The sequence below is a fragment of the Cinclus cinclus genome, chromosome 6, assembly GCF_963662255.1.
Source record: "Cinclus cinclus chromosome 6, bCinCin1.1, whole genome shotgun sequence".
NCBI classification, from domain to species: Eukaryota; Metazoa; Chordata; class Aves; order Passeriformes; family Cinclidae; genus Cinclus; species Cinclus cinclus.
The window spans coordinates 46,751,281-46,775,231 of NC_085051.1; the positions used below are offsets into that span (position 1 = coordinate 46,751,281).

General features: G+C 40.3%; 1 protein-coding gene across 1 annotated transcript in view; it reads right to left on the reverse strand.

Moving 5' to 3' along the window:
- Positions 1-23,951, reverse strand: part of FBLN5 (fibulin 5) — a 44,881-nt gene that overhangs the window by 16,631 nt on the left and 4,299 nt on the right. The window contains exons 3-4 of the mRNA XM_062494508.1: positions 23,492-23,543; positions 22,094-22,336 (exon numbers count right to left, since the gene is read on the reverse strand). Coding sequence (XP_062350492.1) covers positions 22,094-22,336; positions 23,492-23,543 — 295 coding nt within the window. The remainder of the gene's footprint in view (positions 1-22,093; positions 22,337-23,491; positions 23,544-23,951) is intronic.

Genomic DNA, 23,951 nt, shown 5'->3' on the forward strand with positions numbered 1-23,951 from the left:
GGTATTTGATGATGTCAGGACCAGTGCCATGAAACATCAGATGCTGTCACCCATCACTGATAATTCAAAGATGATTTTCATTACACCAAACCTGCTTTTAGTATCTTTCATTACCAAGATCCTAAGAAAATCTTACCTGCATCCAAATGACAAGTCTAGTCTTTAATAATAGCTACTGTTAAGGGATACTTTGTGTGATTTTGGCTAGATGACTCAGTATGTGCCAACAAAGAATTGTCATGAGGTGGATTGGGAAGGAAATACAAATTAGATCTGTCCTCAGTGAAGATAGACTAAAGTACCTGGTGGTTACTGTGCAGGACAAGCAGCCAGCACAGATACACTGACCACACTATAGCTCACGGGCTGAGAATTTATCTTTTGGGAACTCTTCCTAGCTTTTCATCTTCCATCACCCTGCTTCCTATTTGGAAATCAGGAATTAGAAAATCCATAAAAATCCATTATCTCTGCTGTAGTCCACTCTCCCTCACTGTTTAGCACCTAAAACTCTTCAGGACAGTGCTTGCCCTCTAATGTGCAAAACCTGTTCACAGTGAGTCTATTTTTATTTGATGCCTTCCAATCCTAATACAAATCAAACTGACTACAAAACCTGTAACATCCCACTTGGTGATAAAAACCAGTGTACCTGGATTTTAACGAGGAAATTCAAGATTAAGGAATTAAAGGACAAGCCCATGACCATTTAACAAAACAGAAACAGGAGCAGCTCACAGACCTTTCTGTCTTGTAGTCTCTCATGTACAACCTGCCCCTATTATATGAACATTTCAAGATATCACTTTTTTCATAAATTTTATGCAGACTACATTGGCTAGTGAGATCTAAAATAGAAGATTTATCATCATTCTGAAAGCATTGTGTTCTGCTAGAGTACTTTGGAAGCATCAAAGTTTCTCTCAGCTAAATTCTACGGTACTCAGAATGCTGCTATTCTACCCTAATGTTGCATGGAACCTCAAAGATTCCAGTAGTTACTGAAGCAGAAAGAGAATTATGGATGTAGTCCGTGCCAAATTTAAAGAGCTATCTCGCTTTCACACCTCTTCTTACCTTTACAGACAGGACTGTGAGTACTGCTGTAAAATTACATATGAAAAAAAGTGAGAATGTTAAAGGTTGTCCTACCTAATAATCTTGAACAAATTCAGATTTTCCCAAATGACTAGTGACTCTGGGTCACTCCTTTGAGAGAGCAGTTGTTCAGCACTTTGTAAGCATACTAGAGAAACCAAGGCAGGGTAGATGGATCACTGTTCAAAACTTCTCTTGCCAAGGAATGCTTGGCCAAAGCTGGCTCTAGTTGTTTCAGCTCTTGATTATCCTGCTGTGTGCTATTAAGTTAGTGGTCATCTATATTCTCTCAGCCATCCTTTCAGTTGTTGTATTCATTTCTCTTATCCATTTTCCAGTTGCTGTATTCACATTACTGCTCCCACAGCTAATTCCAAAGGCAGAAGTTTGGGCAGGACTCCAGACAAATTAAAATCTGACTTGAAGTGGGAACGATTCACTTTGTTACTTCCCAAAGGAATACTGAGAGCAACCACATGGCCCATCCAGACCACTGCTCTCTGCCTCCTAAGAAATACCACCTACAATGAACAGAGCCTCATGGCTCCAAGCCATGAGTTTTAAAGATCTCTGGGTTACTGACAGAATGAGAAAAGAGGTAGATGGCATCTCCATATCCGTTTGTAAGGAAACATGTGCTGTGAGAGCTGAAGCCTGAACACTCCAGAATTAACCACATCCCTCTCTCTTAGATCAGTGTGTTTGCCTTAAAAAATTATGGCTGTGGTGGTTTGGTTTAGCAGCTCTGGGGTGTGATGTTGTCTTTTACTTGACATTTTGACAAGAGGTGAGGTGGCTGGGGCAATGGGATTTCATTTGGGGATTGCAAGGGTGGAGAAAGTTTTTTTTTGTATTTCTGGCTGGCTGGCTGCCTTTTGTAGGATGTGATGTGCCGATGCTTTGTTTTTATTGGTACAAATTGTATTTTTAATGGATGGCAGGATGCCTGGTGACTGGATAGATATAATTTACAATGTTAAAATAAATATATGAACTAACTGTGTTTAGAATGCAAATTACTGGCTTTGTGTTTTATTATCTATAAAAGCTAATATTAATGGATATTAGTGAATACTTTTGAATTTAGCCACATCATACAAAAATGAATGGAATTTTTAATTCATGGCTCATAAATTGAATAAAAAATAAATAATTTAAAAGCCATGCATACACAAAAAATGGGGAAACATAATAATATAGAAAGGAAACCTAGATGTGAAACTGCAGCACAACACTACATCTCATGAGGGAGGTTAATTCTTATCACATTTTATTTTTTTTGGTACTGACTTATGTCCTGAATGCAGGACTGAGACTGCTCTTATTTGTATCAATAGTATTGCAAGAAATCACAGCATAAAAAGAAAACCAACACTCTTATCCCTTGAATTCAGACCAGACATATTCAGTACTTCTCAAATGAAAGAGACTAAGACTAGGAGTTCAATAATCTCAAGGGAGAATCATAAATGTGGAATTCTGAGGATCTGGTTTTGGCCCACTGCTTTCCACATTTGTGATAAAATGAAGAGGATCACAAGCTGGTGGAGTTGAGAATTAAAATGTCAAATGAAGCCTTATATGAAAGCATTTTCCTAGGTATGGTGAGCACATTTGAAAGTGCTTTTCAAAACAGACAAATGCAGAGTCATATATCAAGAGTAAAAAATGTCAGTACAGAAAATAATTCTGGGGTTGTTACAGGTAATCACTTGAACATGAACTTTTCCTGACATCATTTTGCAGAAAAGACAAGCAAAACCATGACAACACTGAATAGACACAGGAAATTGTTCTTACAATTGTACATTGCATTAGTGCAATAATTACTGAAATACATTTCTGGTGTTAACACTTCAAAAACTGGTATTGAGAAGAGATACCAAGAAATTCCAAAGACTTATTCCAAGCCACAAGAGTTTATGTAGTCTATTTTGAAGAGGTTCAAGGGATATTTGTCTGTGATCTGTAAGCATATTAATGAAAACTTATGTTCTTATCTGGAGATGGTCACTAAAGCTAAAGCAAAAGACATAAGATATTATTCGGTGTTTAGAAGACAAATTCAAAATAAAAATAAGACACATGCTTTAGTGCTTCTGATTAAGCATCTGAAAACATAAAGCACATGGTAGATGGTGCATGGAACCTCAAAGTTTCTAGTAGTTACTAAAGCAGAAAGAGAATTATTGATGTATTCAGTGGCAAATTAAAAGTTATCTGGCTTTCACACCTCTTCTTACCTTTACAGACAGGACTGTGAGTATTGCTGTGAAATTCCATATTAAAAAAATCAGGATGTTAAAGATTGTTCCTGTAGTTTAGGGCCTTATACCTCAACAGTATTTATTCTTTCAAACAAGCTGTAGCAAAAAACTGTCTTCAAAGCACCCCTTGATGGGTAAGGTTCTGTGTCTTGGATCACAAAAAATACAGATTATGTGGTCAAAGTGGTGTCTTAAAGCATTTACTGAATAATTTAACACCTTTCAGTGTTTAGTTATTTTTGCCTATATCCATGACCATCATACCTGAGATTTTCTGTTTGCCTTCCCTCAATTTCCATTTCCTAGGCCATTAGGAAATCTAACTGGGCTAGTGAAAATGGAGACAAAAATTTGTAAAGTTCTTCCAAATGATTTTTCCATTGCAAATATAGAAATGTATGCATATGCATTAAAAAAAATAAAATTGTACCTTAATCAATAAAACTGATTTTCAGCGAGACAAATTGTACCTCTAATGCTCTCAGGAACTTCAGAAATATGTGAAAAACATAGAAAATGTTAATAGCATTTTGGTGCTAGGAGATGTTAAGTCATCAACCTAAATATGTTGGGCATGCCAGCCACCTTCCTTTCAGTACACTGAGCATGATTGCTTCTTTATGAAGGACGAACCAAATAAAAAAGAATACAAGTTATCACCACAGACAATTTGTTGAATCAAAGAGCCTCAAGAGGACTAAAATGCAGGATAGAGGATGTGGTCATGCAGGAAATCGTAGATTTTTCAGCAATCTAAGTAACTTTAAGAGGTGGATAGCCAGGGGAAGAAGCCAGCAGAAGACATGAGAAGGTGAAGAGCTGTTTAGGAACTGGGAGCTCCTGCCCTCTGGAAAGTGTGGTTCAAAAAGTATAAACAAGGACACTGCCTTTCTTCTGCTCAGAAAAAAAAAAAAAAGTTTGTGCATTAACGGGAGTTTATGCATTAAAGAATCCCGAAGGAAACAAAGTCCTTAAGATCAGCTCTTCAGAGACTTTTCAGAGCCCTTCAGAGCCCAGAGGTAGGAAAAGATTTTCTTGACAAAAAGCTATTTTTAAAGGAAAAAAAATCTTGGTACTCATGAGCATGTGATTAAATACCACATGACAGAGTAAATGCTCAGAGTGGAAAGTTTACCAAGGAGGTTACATCCCAAGAAGATTATTTACACCTGCCCCAACCAGAACAAGGGAGGTTATTGTCCTTCAGTCCATCCCCTAGTGTTGAAAGTGGTGGGATCTGTGACTCGGCTTATGCCTGCACAGGCGTGGTCTGTGCTCAGGGCACTCTGACCATTCCACTCCCTCCATGGCAGTAATCTCCCAGCTGGCTGACAATGGAATAACAGCACTAGCAGAGAGCTGTCATGGAAGGAGGTGGGTTTATCATCTCTGAGCTAGAACCACGCTCTGGGAGACTATGACAATTAGAAGTGAAACTTTGCTTGGACTCTGTGATGAAGTGGAAAGCCAATGTGGACAGCAGATTTCCAAGACAATATGCTTTTGGCAATGCGTGCTGTTTCACAGATGGACTGTTACATTTTGTTCTCTTTGGAACATATTTAGCATGCATGACTTCCTTTCTTAAGTAATGAATTCTGATAATCATGCTACAAATTTCTGTGGGTCACAGTAGTAGTTGTGGCTGTGTTTCCTTCTTTTCATCAGCCATTGACAAAAGTGAGTGTGTTTTTGCCATCATGATTATTTGAGAGCCACTAGCACCATGGGGTTCAACACAGTAGTATTGAAGATTAATTTGACAGTTGTTGAGAGCACAGGTCTTGCAGACTGGAAAACGTTTGCCATGGAAAATCTTCTTCCCCCTTTCACAAGGAGGTATGGGTGATTTTGGGGCCCTATATCTTTATTTTATTCTGTCTGTGTTTTAGTCCCACTGTTTTACTGTCACAACCCCAGGAGCTAACCTGGCTCTTAAGATGCAACGTCCTGGAAGAAAGGCTCAAAGCTGAGAGCTTGTTCCAGAATCTCTGTCTGCTCAAACACTAAAGCTCCTTCGGTCATTAATAACCCTCAGGGCTCCATTTTAAAATAATACAAAGATTGGATGTCTGTACTTTATAGGCATAATTGCAGGCCAGGACTAAACATCCGAGCTCAGTAACATGGATATCAGTTCCAAGATTACTTGGAACAGAGCACTTTCCCCAAACTTCTCCCCCACTCCTTATTTGGACACTGAAAAATAATTTCCTCAGTAGTAGATTTTTACTCAGTGAAATCACATGTTTTCTCAAAACTTTTTTTTCTCAAGATAATTACATTTGATAAGAAAAGGGAAGAAATAACAATGCCACATTCCTAAAGTGCAGACTGAAGCCAAATTCAGGCTGCTGCTGTGTGGGGTCAGTGTTTTTTCCAAGGACAACTGACCCTGCTGAGCTTGGACACAATCCAAGATCAACTCTCTAAACACCTGTTTAATTGCATATTTCACTGTCTGAGGATTGGCCATTGATTGCTGAATTAATTTTCTATCTGCATCCCATATGCATTAGGTTATTGTCTGATGGCTAAACAAGGATTAAAGTGTTTTTTTTTTTTTTACATAGAGGGTCAGTCTGGAAATGGATACTAAATAAGCGTGAGGCATGAATCTGTAATTCTGCTCCCTCGGACTGGTATGAAAATTGCTCAACGTGTGTCACAGGTTCTAGGTCTCCTGCCAGCTATCTGAGCCTTTCCTTAGCAAGCGCACTTTTCACATTACTCAGAGATGAAAAACAACAGCTAAACTGTGAAGGACTTTGCTCTTTGAACACAGTTCTAGTCCTACTTTTGTGGCTGAGATTTACAGGACAGTCATGCAAAGAAGTGAATAGCAAGGGGACTAAAGGGCCAGCAGCCTCTCCCCTCTCTGCTCAGAACAGACCCGGGCATGATTCAAACACTTGGCATCACCTACACCACCACAAATCCTCACTCCCACCAATTCCCAGGGCTCCCTGTTGGTACAAGATCATAGCCACTTGCATGGACTGTTCTTGGTGACCCATGAGGGCTTTTGCACAAATGTACAGTCAGTATGCTGACCCTGGGATCAAAAAATAAGACAAGTTACTAATCTCAACCAAGAGCTTTGCTTAAAGATGGAAACTCCATGGACTGGAACATAACTGTATTCTGATTAATGATTTCCTACTGCAGGTTCTGCACATCTTATAAAGTGCATGATCAGTGCATGTGATTTGAGAATCTCAGCTATTTCCCTGATGCACTTATTCTATGTCAAATAGCTGCAGTATAGCAGAACAAGAGTGACCCAAGTACCCTGCTGAAGTGAGGTAGACACATTACCATTCCACTGATGACACTGAACATGCTGAATCAGGAGGCATGAAGAAGTTTTTGCTCAACATGATTTTATCTTCATCATTAGGAAATATGTTTTTCAGCTAAATAAATGAAGTGTTACTGTGGCTTCTCAAAAGTGCCTATTTTGTATGACTACATGCTACACTGTGATCTGCTGGTAGGGTAGTAAGAGAAGCCAATGAGCTTTTATTGATACTCCCAGCTGCTGGGAGGTTATATAAGTAGCACTTTCTATTGCAATGGAAACAAAAAATGTGCAGTCAGAGCCAGGAAATGCACACTCGGAAATAAGAAAAAAGATCCTTGCAATCATCAGTTTGCTGCATGATATGAAATAGTCTCATGCAAGAATCTCCAGAGAAGGCTTATAAAGTTTTACAGAAGAGGAGTAGAAACATTAATAGTGAAGAAATGAATTTTCTATGGCTGAATTTTATATTTTCTCTGCAATACTATGGGTTAGTTATAAAAGACCCCAGAAGAAAAAATATATCAAAAATATACACACTTAAAGCATTATTTATAAAGCTTTTAAGCATGTCGGTTTTCTATGGCTTCTCCTCCAAAAAGTTTTTTCAAAGGCTTTTCTGTTAGAGTACAGAACATGAGAGAACTAAAAGCAGATAACTGCTATTCCCACTTTTGTTCTCTGGGGAGCTTTGAGAAATCTCAAGCACAAATAGTCCAGCCAGCTGGTTTAGCCAATTGGTGGTCAGTTTACATTTCCTCTAATAAGTGAACTTCTTGACCGTACATTTTAACTGAGTCATTAAGAGCTCCTTTTCCAAGTGTTTTGGCAGGCTAGAGAGGTCTGGGACTGTGAATAAACCACAATAACTAGTAAAGAAGAGAACAGTCCGACTTTTAATGCAGCAGAAGAAATTGATCCAAATGGATCCAGAAATTAAAGCCACAGTAAAAACAAAGGGATACAAATATCCACCTGCAGGTTATAACAGAGACTTTTATTGGAAGGGCTGCTTCTTCCATTAAAATGCAGCCACTTTGGATGCGCAGCATCAAGTGTGTTATGCAAACAACTGAAAATACAAGTAAGATTCTAGGTGAGCAATATGTACATACCCATAGAGATAATTCAATATGAATGCTGTAGTCACTCTCACAGGATAACTTGAATTCTTCAATATATGTGAAAAAAAGACAACAAGGGATCTCTATCATGGGAAACTGGAATAGTAATATGGGATTTGTCACTAACTGATCTCTCACAAAAGCTTCATCCATAATCACCAGCATCACATTCAGTGAAGGACTGAACTCAAAACTGCTTGGCTTAAGCATGCAAGGAGACATCAGCTGGAGGTGGCATGGCTGTAGATTGCCTCATGTCACTTGAAACTGCATGAGTCTAATACACATAAAATGGGCATTTTGACTTTCTCCAAGAGGCTTTATTGCCTCAACATAGACATTAAAACCAGGGAAAAGAGTCTGGCTTGCAGAATGTGTGCCTGGAAGCTCATAGAGTGAAGTAGAAACAATTACCAGAAATGTAAGATTTTTTTTCTGTTTCTCAGTGAAATGAATCTTCAGTTTCATGGAGAGAAAATTCAGTCAAGACCTGGAGATCAATACTTCTGTTTCATGCCAGGATCAATACAGAGGAAGAGGATCTGCTCTTAGCTCAATTGATTTATTGATTGACAGGTGGGAGACAGGACTCCTGCAAATGTTCAGTAACTTTTATTATAAATTTTCTTTGCTCCTGTTTCAGCCTCACATCTTGTCCTGTCTGGGAGTTTTGCAACTATCTAGAACTTGTCATGGTCCTGCTCAAAACTGGTAGTACTTGGGGCTAAACAAAACACATCTTCCTGCCTCTGAAGGCTCAGCACACCTCCTTTATGATCTTGCTATATCAGAATGTCACAAATCTTAAAATTTTCTGTCTTAATTTAGGCCCTAAAGGTAACTGAATGGGGAGAGAGAGAAAGCTGTCTGAGACGAAATACTTCTTTTTCCAGGGAGCCATGAACTGAAAGTAAGGAGAGCAGGAAAACTGCCAGTAGACATCCACATCACACACTAATTGGAACAAAGTAAACCTCCCATATCCACACAGTTTTCATTTATCCAGGACAGTTTGCAACCCAGTTGGCCGGCGGCAAATTTTGGAACATTGCAAGAAAATGTGGTTCAAGCATTATAAAGCAGTGAATGCCAAATCTGAGTTAAAGCCAGTTATTTGAGCAGGGCTTATAGGCATTTTCCAATGATCACCACCACTGAAATAAATAAATAGATGGCTTGCTATGTATACACTCAGAGGAGAATGTTGCCCAACATTCATAGCTCTTTGCTATTAAGAGTAATGAGGACACAGCTGTCTGAGTCTGGAAGCCAGTATTTGCAGATATTTTTCTTCTCCACTGGCTTTCTTCCACTACCCATTCTTTGCTTATAAAAGAGCCCAAAAGGTCCTAACATTTATGCAAGAATTACCTTGGCTTTGTGACACTTTTGAGATTGTTATAAAGCATGCTCACACATGGACAGATTTGAAACTCAGATGAAATATGAAAAACAATTTTCTCCTGATAAGGTCCCTGATGCCCTTAATTCCAAGCACAACACTCTATTTAGTCAATCATGACAGCTCCTGGAGAAGCTGGCAGGAGTTGCTGCCATGGGCAGAGATCTGAAGGTCTCCCTTCTTAAAAAGGACTTCTCACTGACCAGAGACTGTGGGGTTGTGATGTGAGTTTTGAGCCACACTTAAATGGTCAGCTCCACAGATCCTCCAAAACAAATATAAAAAGCACCCCACCCCATTCAAAGATCTTAGAGCACTTTAAAATCAGTGTTAAAACTCTCATAGTCTTTGTGACAAAGGGAATATCACTTTCATTTTATGTGAGCCTTCAATATATTAAAGGCTAGAACTGGTATGACACACAGGCTATTGCACTTCAGGCACTGCAGTTTTAGAACTGTGACACAAGGCATGTTGAAGTTGACTTCTGTAAGTCATCTGGTCCCAGCTTCTGCTAAAAACAGGGGCAATTCAGTCAGGCTGCTCAGGGCCTTTTCCAGCTAAGGTTTGAATTTCTCCAAGGGTACAACCTTTAGCTACAAAGTTTTTGAACCTCTGTTCCAGTGTTTGACCACCTCCACTCTGATAACATTTATCCTGATAGATAACAAGAGTTTCCTATGTTGCAACTTTTGCCCATTCCCATCCACGTGCACCTCTGAGATGGATCTGGCTTCATCTTCTCTACACACATTAGATGGTGGAAGGCAGCAAGCCATACAATTCCCTCATAAGCCTCATGTTCTTAAGGCAAGTTAAATCCAGTTCTCTCAACCTCTCTTTCTATGACATGTGCTGCCACCCTCTAACCACCACAATGGTCCTTTGCTGCACATCCTTCAGTGTTCCCAGGTCCTTTTTATGTCAGGAAATCAGAATGACTGGGAGAATTGCGTGCCTATGAAGGCAACAGAAATCAACTACACTTTGAATTCTCCCCTGGAGGTAGTTAAGAGAAAATACTTAAAATGTGAATCTCTGCTTAATTTAGTAGCAACTGTTGAGGTCAGTGAACTATTTCATTGGATGCTGAACAGACACAGAACCAGACTGCACTACTCACACATATACAGAAGGCCATACTTTTGTCCCCAGATCTTCAAGGTAAGCCTGCCTTCTTTATACCAGAAATCAGAAATTCCTGACTGATGCTACAAGACTGGCCATACGACCAGTGTCACAGGCAGTCCCACCAGCTCTCATATTATCCATGAAAGCTCAAAAAGACACATGTTCACATTGAGCATTCCCAAGCCAAATGGTTAATTTCCAAGTGGCCTGGCCTGAAAAAAAAGCCCCATGTTCTCTTTAGGTGATTAAAAAAAAAAGAAAAGTAAATAAATAAACAGAAGAGACAATGTTCCCAACCAGCAGGAACATTTAATCTCTGTGATTATTCCTGGAGCAGACTCCTGCTTTTACTCTCTAGAAGGCACATCCCAGTGAATTTTCCATCATGTGGGCCTGCTGCAATGGAAAGTTAATTTCCAATTTTTTCTTTATCATAGTGCTTTCTTTTATTAGCCCCTTTTTGCCACAAGGTCTCAGGTCATACTGAGTCATGCAAGGGAGCAGCTCCATTTTAGAAGACACAGTCTCCAGGACAGAAGCGAGCCTAACAAATTCTTAGCATGATTAGCATTCTACAATTCACAGTCTTTCTAATCATCTCCAGTCAGATACTGCAGACAGTGCTTAGTTTAACATTTCTTGTCCCTCCCCAGGTCAAAGGGAATGAACCATGGATAGATCACATATTACTGAAATAGTTTCATGTCCCAAGCTTCCAGATATCAGCTTGCAGTTTTTGTAGAGCAGAATATGATAGCATTTTGCATCTTTAGATGATGTACATCACTTACCAGCTCCAGAATGCATGTGACCTACTGGGCCATTAATGGATGTATTGCAAGTTGTCAGCCAATGATTATCTTTAGAGGTATTCTCTAGTCTGTGTAGGACACACCTATGCCATAGTTCTCCGGACTCAAATATGTATTTGGGCTTATTGCCTGAGGAACATGGAGATAAACTTTTTAATTCTTTCAATTAAATTCATAGGCAGTGTTTGAAGTTTTATGTGCAACTCTGTAAAGTTCTCTTATACCACTTTTTATCTATAACTAGTTAAACCACTTGAAAATGTTAATGAGATCAAATTTTGTCCCAAAATGTACCACCAAATTTTGTCCTCAATGTACCACCTGAGAAACATAACACAGGTTTTACAGAGCTGTATCTTCAAACAGCACTGATTTATTGGGGAAAAGCACCTCCTTTCTCAAGCTGGCATGCTACAGTCTTTTGGGATGAGCGCATGAAAACTGATAGCTGTCAATGCACGGTTCTGGGCTATTCCATCACAAAGTCAGTCCTGCTTTTAATTAAAATAATTTCAATCTGCTTCTGAAATAAAGCTCCAGATGCAGTGCTTAGTGATTTTCTGGCAATGAGTGTTGTATATATTGCTGCAGTCTACCTCTGAAGAGCAGGAGCATGATCCAAGGCTGCTCCAACCTATGCTGGGTTTGGGATTCCCCACAGGCTTTGCAATAGCAGGAAATTAGCAGCATGCTATGGCTTTCGGATCACATCTCCTCTCCCTGGCCTGGTTCCTGCTCCAGGATTAAGGAGTGGCAGTCTGGCAAACGCACTCTGCACAGCTCCAAGATTCCTCCTTCAGAAAGGGGATGTCAGGCTACCCGTTCAAGCTATCGCAGCTTTGCGTTGCTCAGCCACAGTGACAATAAATGTTGTTTAATGGGTGGAGGCTCTTACCCATGCTATGAGCTTTTCTCTGCAGAATTAGATAAAGCATACTGTCTTCTTTTGTGCCCCGTGCACACTGCAAGCTAGAAACATATCAAAGGACTCAAAAGCACAGCAACCTACACCTGACAATATCTATAGCACCCTCAACTTGTGTGAGACTCTTGATAAAAATTGTTCCAGGCAGCTTTCAAATGATTCTACTGTTACATTTTATACTACTCCTCCACTACAACATACCTAGTATGTTCTTGTATAACCTGATACACTGCAGCGCCACAAAGGGCTTTACTATTCAGTCTAAAAGTACTTTTCCTTCCTTTCAGCAAATTATACCCTATTCAGCAATAATAATTCTTTTGTACCATCCACCATACAAACTTCTGCTTCTCTGTCATTTACAGTTCCAGCTACTGTCATCTTGCCCTAGGTTTTACAATACACTTTACTCTTTTGATCAAAGTCAGCTTCAATAATGCCCCCATCTTGCTGGTGCTCTATACTGAGATTTCCATAAGCTTGTCTACATTTACCTAGTAGTAAAGTACTTAACACCTAATGTCAGTAGGTTGGAGCCATCCTCAACAGAACATGCAGAAGTAGTATTTGCACTCTGTTCTGGAATGAGAAGTATTAGTAACATTGCCAGAAACTATCTAATGCTACACTGCTCTCGATATCACTGCGTTGTATTGATCATCTTCCACCAGATGGCCATATGTGAGGTTACCTTTTCACCTACTGCTGAGTTCCAGTCCCTTAATTTCCTGATCACAACTGAGCTTTCCTAGACTTCTGTGTATTACTGTTTATACCTTCTTCCCATTCAGTGTTACCTATAGATATGTTGGTTGTACCACAAAACCAGTTAATGCCTTTGATCCAACCAGCAATTTACTGACTCACGAGTTAATGCTTCATTTACTTAGGGGGCTGAATGGAAGCCAAGAATGTTACTGAAAAAAAAACCAAAAAACAAACAAAAAACTCCCCCCAAACCCCCCTGAAAATAATTAGAAAATAAAAGCAACCTTAAAACATTATAAAAAAGCAGACATTAAAATTATTTTGTGGAAAAAACCCAAAAGGAAACACAGAACAAACAACACAATCTCAGACCAAGCAGTAGATTGTGGATTCTTTCAGACCTTGCAAGTTTATGGTGCACTCCCTCTCCTCCTAGACCCTCCCTGTTTAGCTGAAGCACTTCTTTTATTTTCAGTATCTGAATGCTTCATGAATACAAACAGATTTATTCTCACTGTAGTGGCATGTTACTGATACAGAGCTAATACACAGAAAAAACAAGAAAATTTTCCAGATGGACTTATGGGTCTGTATGTTCAAACTTGCAGATGCCCAAAAGAAGACACCATTCACACCCCAACTTTCAGTAAATGCTAAAGGTCTCTGCCTGAAACCCTCAAGGGTTTCCAGACAATTGCTTGGATATTGAGATTCCTCAGAGAAGTAGTCAGTTCTGAAAACAATATTGAGTAAAGAGGTTTGAGGTTGCACTGTCAGCCTGTGGCAAAGGCTGCAGACCAGACCAATGGGCATTTATACACTAAATTCCCACAGAGGATGTAGGTCAGTGAGAGCAGGGGACTGACCCAAGCTTCAGGGACCTGGGCCTTCATTCAGCTGTCCTGACACCTCTGCTACTGCCTGTCCTCTGAATCATCCTTCTCCTCACACTGCAGTAAGGTCTTATACCACAGAGGGCCTGCAACCATGAGTTACAGTGGAAAGAAGATAAGGTTTTGCTGGTGTTAAAAATGAAGATGGATTTCAGCACATCTTGTCCCAATGGGCAGAACATCCCAGCTAAGAGGAAGAATGCTGAAACAACTGCCCTGACCTGGGCTGGTTGTAAATCACATTTATCTTCTAGTAGCTTTATTTTCTTTGAAAAATTCCCTCATGTCATTGAGTTAGTAAAATGGGAAGGCAGAGAACTGGCAGATTAAGGGGTAGAGCATGTTAAACTCCATGCAACATCTTACTCCAGGCAGCTCTTCTGTTTCTGTGTGGCAGCTCTGTCATGGGTCTGGTGTTTTAGGGACATGACAAAGGAATAGTGCCAGCACATTATCACTTTCTATAGTCTGGCAAAACATATGGTCCATTTGGCTGATTTATACTGGCAAAGAAGAGAATTCATATTTTCTATATATTTTGGCTTAACATCTATATTATGACATATAACCGTGGCCAATTTCAGGCTGGAACCAAATGAAAAGAAACAAGACTGACCCAAAAAATAGAAGGGAGAGGCCAAGAAAAACAGTGACTTTTAAGTCATTGAGAACACTGCCATCTCTAGGTATTGTGGGTGATACAAATATATACAAAAATTAACATAGGCCTGAGTAGAGTGCTGGTGCTATGAAGGGCATTGAAATGAATCAGCCTTCCAGGTGAGGAGAGACTATCACATACTGCCACAGGAAGGTAGAGAAAGTGTCACTCATAGGAAAGTGAGAGAAAAACAAGGCAAAGATCTGACAGACTGGGGAAGGGTACCCATGACACCTGTCAGTTCTCCAGAACTGTTAAGTGACTCAATTTTCTTTTAAGCCCTGGGATTGTCTAGTTGGTGGGACTGTCTTGCATGACAGCTATACCATAAAGGAAAGGTCATGAAATCTACTTCAGAGCAGACAGAGCTAATCAGTACATAGTGGCTTTAACTGATTTGGCACTACTGAAATCCCTGGAAGTAAGACATAATAAAGGCAAGGCAGCAACAAAGCCCCACGTATCAAAGCACTGTTAGCAGTAAGTCTAAGGCATCACTCAGAGATTAATGGCAGGGGTGCAAGCCCTGCCCTGGCCAGCACATGCCAGAGGATATGGCAGGCTGGGCACGATTACTGCTCCTCTGAATTGAGTCAGATATAACCTCCTGCCAACTAACTCTGGGTGACAGCTGAAGTCTGTGTATTGTTTGGCTCAGAGCCAAGTGACCAATAACCCCCAATTCAGAGACCAAGCATAACTGAGGCCTTTAAACCAGAATATCAGTTGAATTTCTTCTTGCATGCCCTTCCTTTCCCTCTGTAGTCCACAAATCTCAAGGGAGATGAGATTCGTGGGTTCTGGCCACTTTGTATACCAAAGTATCATACAGTTCCAAGAAACAGGGAAAATTGAAACACATCATGTAATAGAGAGGCTGCAGTCTAAAAAGATTTCAACCTTCCTGTGTCTGGACTGCAGCCTGCACATCTAACAAGACATGGACACTGACACTTCTGTGCTTATGCCCCTTCTCTGCACACAAACCCATTATGTTTTGTCACATGACCCATTCTCATTCAGCTGTCCCCCTCAGTATACCACTGTGTTTCCCTCCTCTAAGAAAGAAACTAGAAAACTTTCAATCACTCCCAAACAGCAGATGCACACTTCCACAGACAGAAGCAGTTTAGCTCAAGGTAAAGGTGAAACCAAATTCAAACACTCCTTGTGGTCACAATTTTTAATCGTAAGATGGTGATCTGACCACCTATTTATTCTGACCTCAAAATGTAAAGAAATGCCACAAAATCTAGGAAATCCTTATTGGGGTATCAGTATTTTAGCAGGAGAAAAATATGGCACCTGACTCCCTGACCATAAAATACTTATGGTTAGGTTCAAGACAGCTTAACTTAAACCTAATAAATTCACTACAAGATGCTTCACCAAAGTCAATAAGGACTGTAATCACAGGTCTAAGCTTTTTTGTCTCCAATTGCTGTTCAGTTACCTACCCAGTATGATTGTAGTTCATTCAAGTTCAGTTGTGGCTATACTGTAGTTGTATTTATTCTGTTTTCACTTTTCACATCATCACACATAAATACAGTCAGTGAGTGGGGCTTGAAAGGCGCTGACATGCAGAATGATGGGCTTGCTCCTGCTGTTACACTTTGGATACTCAGGAGCCTGCTATTTTTCATTCCAGTGTACAGAGTGCCCGTTTGCTTAATAACATGCCAGCATTATTGGCTTGCATGTTATATTTCTTGGTTCAATTCTACCAATTTCTTTGTTAGTAGCAGAAGTTTCACGAATAAATTAAGCACTTGCCTGTGCTTTAACCACCAGACTGTCTGTACTCCTCCCACATTGCACTTAGGGAGGAATGAAAGCAGGAGCAAACTGAGCCACAGCAGGCTCAGTTTACCTTGCTACAGATCAATATGTACAGCAGCTTTTTCTATCAAGCTGGCTTCTCTACCACAAATGGATTAACTTCGGTGAAAAACAGCATTTCAACCCTCATTCCCCATGGTAAGCAGGACAGAATACCTTTACTGATGGTCAAATTTCTGAAGGAATGACTCTACTGGTGGACCCTACCGTAGTGACTGGATAAGAAAGACTGTAGTTGCCTTTCCTCAGCCCCAGCCCATCCTCTTTACTACTGCAATGGTTTCCTGGGGGAGAAAGAAGCTCTGACTGTTTGTAGATGTACCTAGTAACCCATGATTATTTTATAGTCAACTTGTGATTACCTTATGAAGATTGTTGGGATTGTGAATAGATCAGGCCATCAGATCAGAAGCACAGAAGCTGGATCTAAAAGATTTATAGTTATGTTTGCCTGGAGCTGTACAATGTAGGTTTATCCAATGGGACAGAATTATGTTAAGTATGTCTGTACTCCAGGATAATAATGATCCTTCTTTCATTACTCTCCTGACATATGATCTTGTACCTTAATGTATATAGTTTGCATTTTCCACATGTTTATTTTACCTGTCTTGTCTAGTCTCATGACATTAAATAATCAAGGGAAAACCATCTTGAGTTGTGCTAAAACATTAAACAAATACAGCTTAAGTAGAAGATGATTGAAAAACTCTAGGATCAAATAACTGCTGAAAACTTTTGTAGCACAGACATTCCTGAAGCAAATTGGAGATATGGGAAAAGGGCTTGGACTTCCTCTCTTCTCTGATCTATGCAGAAACATAGAAAAAAGTGGTCACTGAATTCCAGCCAGGTTAGTGCACTGGTGTTGTGACTTAGGAATGGTGCTTTTCAATTTAGTACTCCCACTAAAAAGCCCACAAGCTGGTGTCCCTCCCTCACTCCTACTGGAGGCACAAAAGGCATCACAGGTTGAGATAAGAACACTTTACTGGAAACAGCAATGAGATAAGAAAATTAACAACAACAGCAACAATCTTAATTTTGCAATTAATACAGAAGAGAATGATTCGCATGCAAAAATGCTCACTGCAGCCTGTGACAATAAACGACCCTGGATAAATTTTCTCAGCTGGAAGGAACCCCTTCTTCCTGGAAGACACAGTCCCTTTTCCCACCCCCAGCAATGACATGGGGGGTATAGAATAACCTCCGGGTTCTGGCCGTGCCCCCTTCCTGCAAAAAATGAACCCTGTCCTGCCTGGAACCAGGATAACTGGGGAATTAACTAGGTAACTGTCTCACCTTGAGCTTCACTGCTGTAAAATCATTAAACTAGACCTTTTCCTCCTGTTAGTGTATCTTTACATGATACTTGCCTGGAAGTCACCTCCACGCCTATTATCCGTTTGTGAAATTATCCTGAGTATAATCCTGAAAATGAATATTATTTCACTTCAGTTCCAAAATACCCAGCACAGAATCACAGAATAATTTGGGCTGGAAAAGATCTCTGAGACCATCGAGTCCAACCTTTGACTATGTTGTCCCCTAGCTCATGGTACTAAGTGCCACATCCAGGTGTTTCTTGAACACTTCCGGGGATGGTGACTCCAGGAATGGCACATTTTATGGCAAAGCTAGGAGCTGAACCCAAACTCCTCTAACCCAAGCCTTGACCACCAACTATAAACTCTTGAGAGGAAACTTTTCCATTGCTATGGCAGCATGAAGTCTCAGTTCACGTTTCCTCATACAGAGCCCATCAGGAAAACCATACGACAAGTAAAAGCTACGTGTATCATGGTGCTTAATTTAATAAGGAACTGTCAACAATTACTTGTACTTCCAGAAGTCTGAACTCTTGCAGAATCTGTTCTCATGTAATCTTTTCTGGTTAATTTGGACATGATAGCAGTCATTCCCTAACAGGGATCATGCATAGCCTTCAGGAACTGGCCCTCTGGAGCAGCAAAGTGATTGTCTCACAGACCATGAGGAAAAGGGAAAGACACAGAGCTGAACCAAATAGAGTTAAAAAAGGCAATGGCAGGAGTGGATTCCATTTGTCTTTACTTTATACAAACCCTTCTAAGGCATAATCTCCTTGCTGCATGTCCCTATTTTTCTTCTTCCTGTTTCTAGATGCCCAGAGGTCACTAGGAAAGTCATTAGGAAGAGGCAACCTGGCTTGGTGGCTAAACCATTGGATAAGGAACTCTGGGCTGTATCCCAGAACAGTCATGAGCCTGATGCAAGACCTGGGCACCTCCTTTCAGTTCTCTGTCTTAATTTCCCTCCCCTTTCCCCACACAGGCACATCTGGTTCCTTCATTTTGCTTGAAAACTCATCTAGACATAGGCTGCTCTTAATGAGGTTGGGCACAAGGCAGGGCAGTACAATTGCAGGCTTGGATATGGGGTTTAGGTATGCTTGTAATATAAATGATAGTGATCTAAAATCCATCTGTGCAAAGGTAATTTTTTGAAATCTTTTGTTTCACTCCACAAATGTAGGACTGGGGACCCATAGGTGGGGAATGTAGGAGGTCCTGCCAATCTTTGAGAAATAAGGAAAGCTGAAGCAATGACTGCTGCATAAAATGGGGCATGAAAAACAATTCTCTCTTACACTTGGAGACAGCATTCTTCCATTTCCTACATCCTTTTACTTTTGCTTTAAAAAGAACAATTGGGCTTTTTATTCCTTTTTTTTTCCCTCTGCCCTCCTCCCTTTTCTCTGTCTCTAGGTCATACTCATCTTGCCTTATGCTTCTACTTTTCCTAACATTTACCTTTCTGTCTTTGAGGTCTGCTTTCTCAGATCTCTCTATTCAACTCACTCCAACCCCATCATCTCCTAACATTGTGGGTTTGCATTAACTGGAGAGAAAGGAATAATAAGGGCCCGCCCAGTACAGTTCTTTCCACAATGCCCAGAAGGATCTGTGTTTGAAGCATGTTTTGAAGATCATTGTAAATCAGGAAACAGCAAGGTGGAGTGAAAGGAAACTGGAAAGAGCTCTCAGCTTACGAATATATAATGCAAGAACACAGGCCCTCACTCCAGTAAACTGGAGCCAGCGGTTACTAGACCAAGTTCTTTGAGCAAAAAGTCATTATTATGACTACCCATTTTGTATTTATAGAGAAGTAATGCTAGAAGATAAACAGTTCAAACAGTGCTCTTGCACTAGACGTTCTTTGCTTTTTTTTCTGTATGTGATCTTTTATTCCAACATTAATTGTGGCTATAAATCATTCCCAACCTGCTTTGGAACGATTTACAAAGACTCTGTGCTGTTGAAAACACAGACCACTTACACATACAAAATATAAAGCACTCAGCAACTCCAGGGGTAAAAAGTATCATGAATCAAAACGACAGAAGACTTAAGAAGTAATTATCATTAAAATATTTCTCTGTCTGCTACCACAAATGGCTACAGGTACTTCTGCAGCACACAGAGGACACCGGAGTGGGAAAAGCCATCACTGACAGGTGCCTTTGGGAGGCACTTGAGCCAGGAAAAGGACACAAAGTTTTCACAAAGGGCAAGATCATGAGATGAAAGAATCTTGGCAAGACTGAGTGGTGACCAGGATAGGGAAGGATTGTGGACACTTAACCATTGTCTATGACCCTCCAGATCAGAAAGGATGAGGCCAAAAATCTTGAAAGGGAGAAGAATGGATTATATATTTTTTTCTGCATTGAAACATATCAGGCCCACGTGGGGGAATGTTGTGTGAACAACCAAGGGTGCATATTCCCTTGAGAGCCAAGGAATGTGAGGCCTCAGCAGGCAAGCCAGCTGCCAGAGTGGGACAGAGCAACCTTCTTGTAGCCTCCCTACATATTTTGGAGAGGTAGAAGAAAAAAGAAAGAGCTTGTTAAAACTCACACAACTTTCAGACCAAATTTTTGTCCTATTTCACTTTGGAAGTCTCTTGAACAACCTCAATGCTTCAAAGTTGAGGCTGCGAATCTCCCGGTCTCCCAGAAAATGCTCCAGTATTTCATAAGCTGTTTTGACTGAAATACAAAGTGAAAGTAAAGACTTCTGTTGTCCTAACAGGAAAAAATGTGACCTTGATCTGTAACTCCATGACTGACCAGACAAAAATGTGTCCTATGTTAAATTCTGCAGATTGCTCAGACACATGTGCATGAAAATAACTCTGGTTCCCCTGCAGTCAATAGCAGAAAATCTCATTATTTCTAATGGAAATACCTGTAACTAATTTTATTTGGAAAGAAGGTGCTAGAGGGTGGTATCTGAACTCCAACATAACAAACCTGTAAGTTACACAGAGGCTCAGCTACTGGGCAAGACTACTTCTAGTTTGCTCTTTTCAACCATTCCACCACAAAATCAGCCCTTGAAGTGCTTTATATCCTAAGAACATGTTGAATATGGACAAGGAGGTAAGCACAGAGCAATCATTAATATGAGATGCTTATAAATGGCATATGGATGCCAAGATTCCTGTGGTTCAGACTTCCTTGAATGACCTGGGTAAAATTGTGGTTGCTTCTGAGGATCCTGTCAAAGTCTCCTGCTGTCTTGCCTCCAAGGACTTCAAGCATGGCACTGCACATAACCCTGTTAACTGCTCCAGGAATCCTGGAAACAGGGGACCAGACCTTTCAACCATCACCACAGTGAGGCATGGACCGAATCACTCTCTTTGGTGACCACACTTTCCATCCTAGGGCACACAGATACAAAAGGCACACAGATACAATAAATACTGCATCAAGACAGTGACTATCTCCAGAGAATTTCACTAAATAAAAAATGAAATCTAACCCAGCAGAGATCCTTGGCAGGTTTTGTTTACTTTTCTTCCTTTAGCACATCATCTACCAAATTTAAATCTGATGTAGAATTACAAAAACTTGTAATCCCAGCTTCTTGTGGTACTCAAATGGCAGCCTATCCTTTCCCATGCATTCTCATTAATGTCTCTCATCACCAATCTTTCTTTACAATTAAATCCCAAATATTTTAAAGTTAAAATTACAGAAGTGAGCAGCCCTGACTTAAAAAATTATTAGTCCTCCCATTTCTGTCAGCATGGATAGGAACATATGTGCCTTTTGGAGGCTGGAAAGCTCACTGTAAGCTTCCTAAATGTACCTGTTTTGACTATTCTGGTTTGCATGGAGCAGACCAGACAGTATAATTCAGAGGTTTCATTTCCATCTTCATTTCAACACTTCTTTGCTACTAACTACCCCATTTCCTGAATCATCTACAGCACAGTGAGCAAAATGAAACCAATCCTAGAAATCTACAAATCAGTAGATAAAATAACAGGTTGATCAATTTGTTAAGATGAAAAGGACTAGTGGTAATCCGACCAGAAATTTTAGGCAATAGGAACAGAATAATCTCAAAAGACAGCTCTTAGTGTTAGCTCTTGTGTTTTTCTGCAGCAATTTTGAAGTAAATGCTGTTCTTTAATCTAAATAGATGCAAAATTCTCTGCTGAAAGCTCATGGCTTCTCTGGTTTCTTGTCAAAGACCAGCTCACATAAAGCCAAGAGATGAATGAAGTTTCCCCAGGTCCTACCTAACACTTCAAATGAAGTGCCACCTTCTCTCTCATGGACAGAAACATGAGCATAAAAAGCCTGACAGATCACCTGCCACCAGATGTTTGTTTATCTCATTAAAACATTACTTATTTCATGAAAGTGGCTTTTCTGCTAAAATAACAGCATTGAATCATGTTTTAGTTTGTATTGAATAATGATAATATGAAACACACATCTTTTATCCTTAAAGAAAACTGGACTTCAAAATACTGGGCTTTACTTGTGTAATAACTGAAAGACAACTGCAGGACAATTGTTTCTGCAATGTCAGACAAACTTGAATATAAATGAAAGTATAGAAGAATGATTTCTACTACTTACCAGCACACTGATTGTTTTCATCCAACTGGAAACCAAATCTGCAAATCATAGGTCTTGTAACAGTAGGGTAGTTAGGAACAGGGCCTGGTGCTGGGGGCGGTGGATAAACATTGGAATAAGGACTGAGATACGGTGATCGATACACTGGGTTTGTTCGGGGGACACATAAATAGCCACCATTCTGGTTGACACACACCATGTCTCCTCTGCAGGCCTCAGGAATAGTCCGACATTCATCAATATCTGGAATGAAATTGCAAAAGTTTAAAAAGTGACTGCTCCTTAGTGGGACCTATCAAAAAATAGTTAACACGCCTTTCTGCAAAACACTGAAAAAAGTAATCATATTCTCTAGCAAAACGGCTAATCCTTCCTTGTGGAGCCTCACTTTGAAGTTAGATTGTACTAAAACAGGAAACATCCCTTATATTCAACATATCCTGTGATCTATTCGTTTTACTTCACTACTAGAGGACAGAGGGAGAGGACAAAGTCTGCTTTGCTATTCCATACAAGTTTCCTTTAAACCGTGATTAACACATGGCTGCAGCATGCTACTGCCTGTTCCTGCTAGAGGGTCTGTCCAAACCACAGCATGCAGATTAGGATTTCAGAAACTGATGGTTTGGTCTGCCCAGCTGTGAAATTTGGATCCTGCTTTGGAAGTCTTGAGCTCCCTCACACAGAAAAAGTTAGGGATGCTTGGATCTGGGGACACAGGTCAGGCCTCCCTCTTGCTTTGAGACTGTTAGAGAATTAAATATAGAAAGATACAACTGGTTTAGCCAAACTGAGCATTCCCCTGGTTCTTGGGCCATAGAAACAGTAGGCTATGGCAGGGCAAACAGTCTGCTTCAGGGTTTTCCCTTTCTGTTTGGGTGACTTTATTGCATGTAGAAGATGCTGCCCTGGAGGCTAAATGCCATTGACAAAAAGATGTTACTGGGCAAAGTGCAGAATTCCTTACACTACCTCAATTCAGTTTACTTGGAGTTTCAGTGCTGAGAATGGAAGACTTTATCTGAGCCTGCAGGTGGAGACAGGCAACAAAGACATTAAATCCTGAGTTTGACGGAGAAAGAGAAAGAGGGTGTACAGTCCTCATCCTTTGGCAGCTATACCGAGCTCCTATCAAAATGCATCATTGTTGTTTGAAGTAGCCCTGACAGCCTGTTAGTATCTCAACAATGTCAAAGACCAACGCTATGTAAAGACACACACATATTTATATATATATACACACATATTTTTTTGTATATACATGTATACATACACACATATTTGTCACACAATAAGAACTTTTCAACTAAAACACAGTAAGAGCAACACAACTTTAACTCAATACATTCAGGATTTCTGAACCCAAATTTAAATGTATTAATTTAATTAAAGTCCTACCTAAGCATTGCCCAGAGGTACGGTCCAGGTCAAACCCATTAGTGCATTGCTGCTAAAAAGAGAGAAAAAAGGACACTCAATGACTGTGAAATGAGAGGTTTGCAGAGTCAAATGCTCCTCTGGAATCTTATGATTAGTACAATTGTTCAGCATGATACAGCACAGCAAAATAAAGTCCCTTCCCCAGAGGACAGTCAGCAAGGCATGAGCCTGAGGCATCAACTCATGTTCCAGCCCCTTAACTCAGGAGTGGCACACTCAGGTGGTGGCAGTGTCAGGCTGTTCCTCTGCCAGGGGTCACCAGTGTGCAGTGTGTTATGAGTTGTTAGCACAGAATTACAGTTTTCTAATTAGGGGTCTTGTTTTTGCCAGAACAGGGGGGGGTTCATCTCGAAGGTTACTTGCTACATCTCTCACAGGCTCTGAAGCTCCCCACACAGCCCATTCAGCACTCAACGCA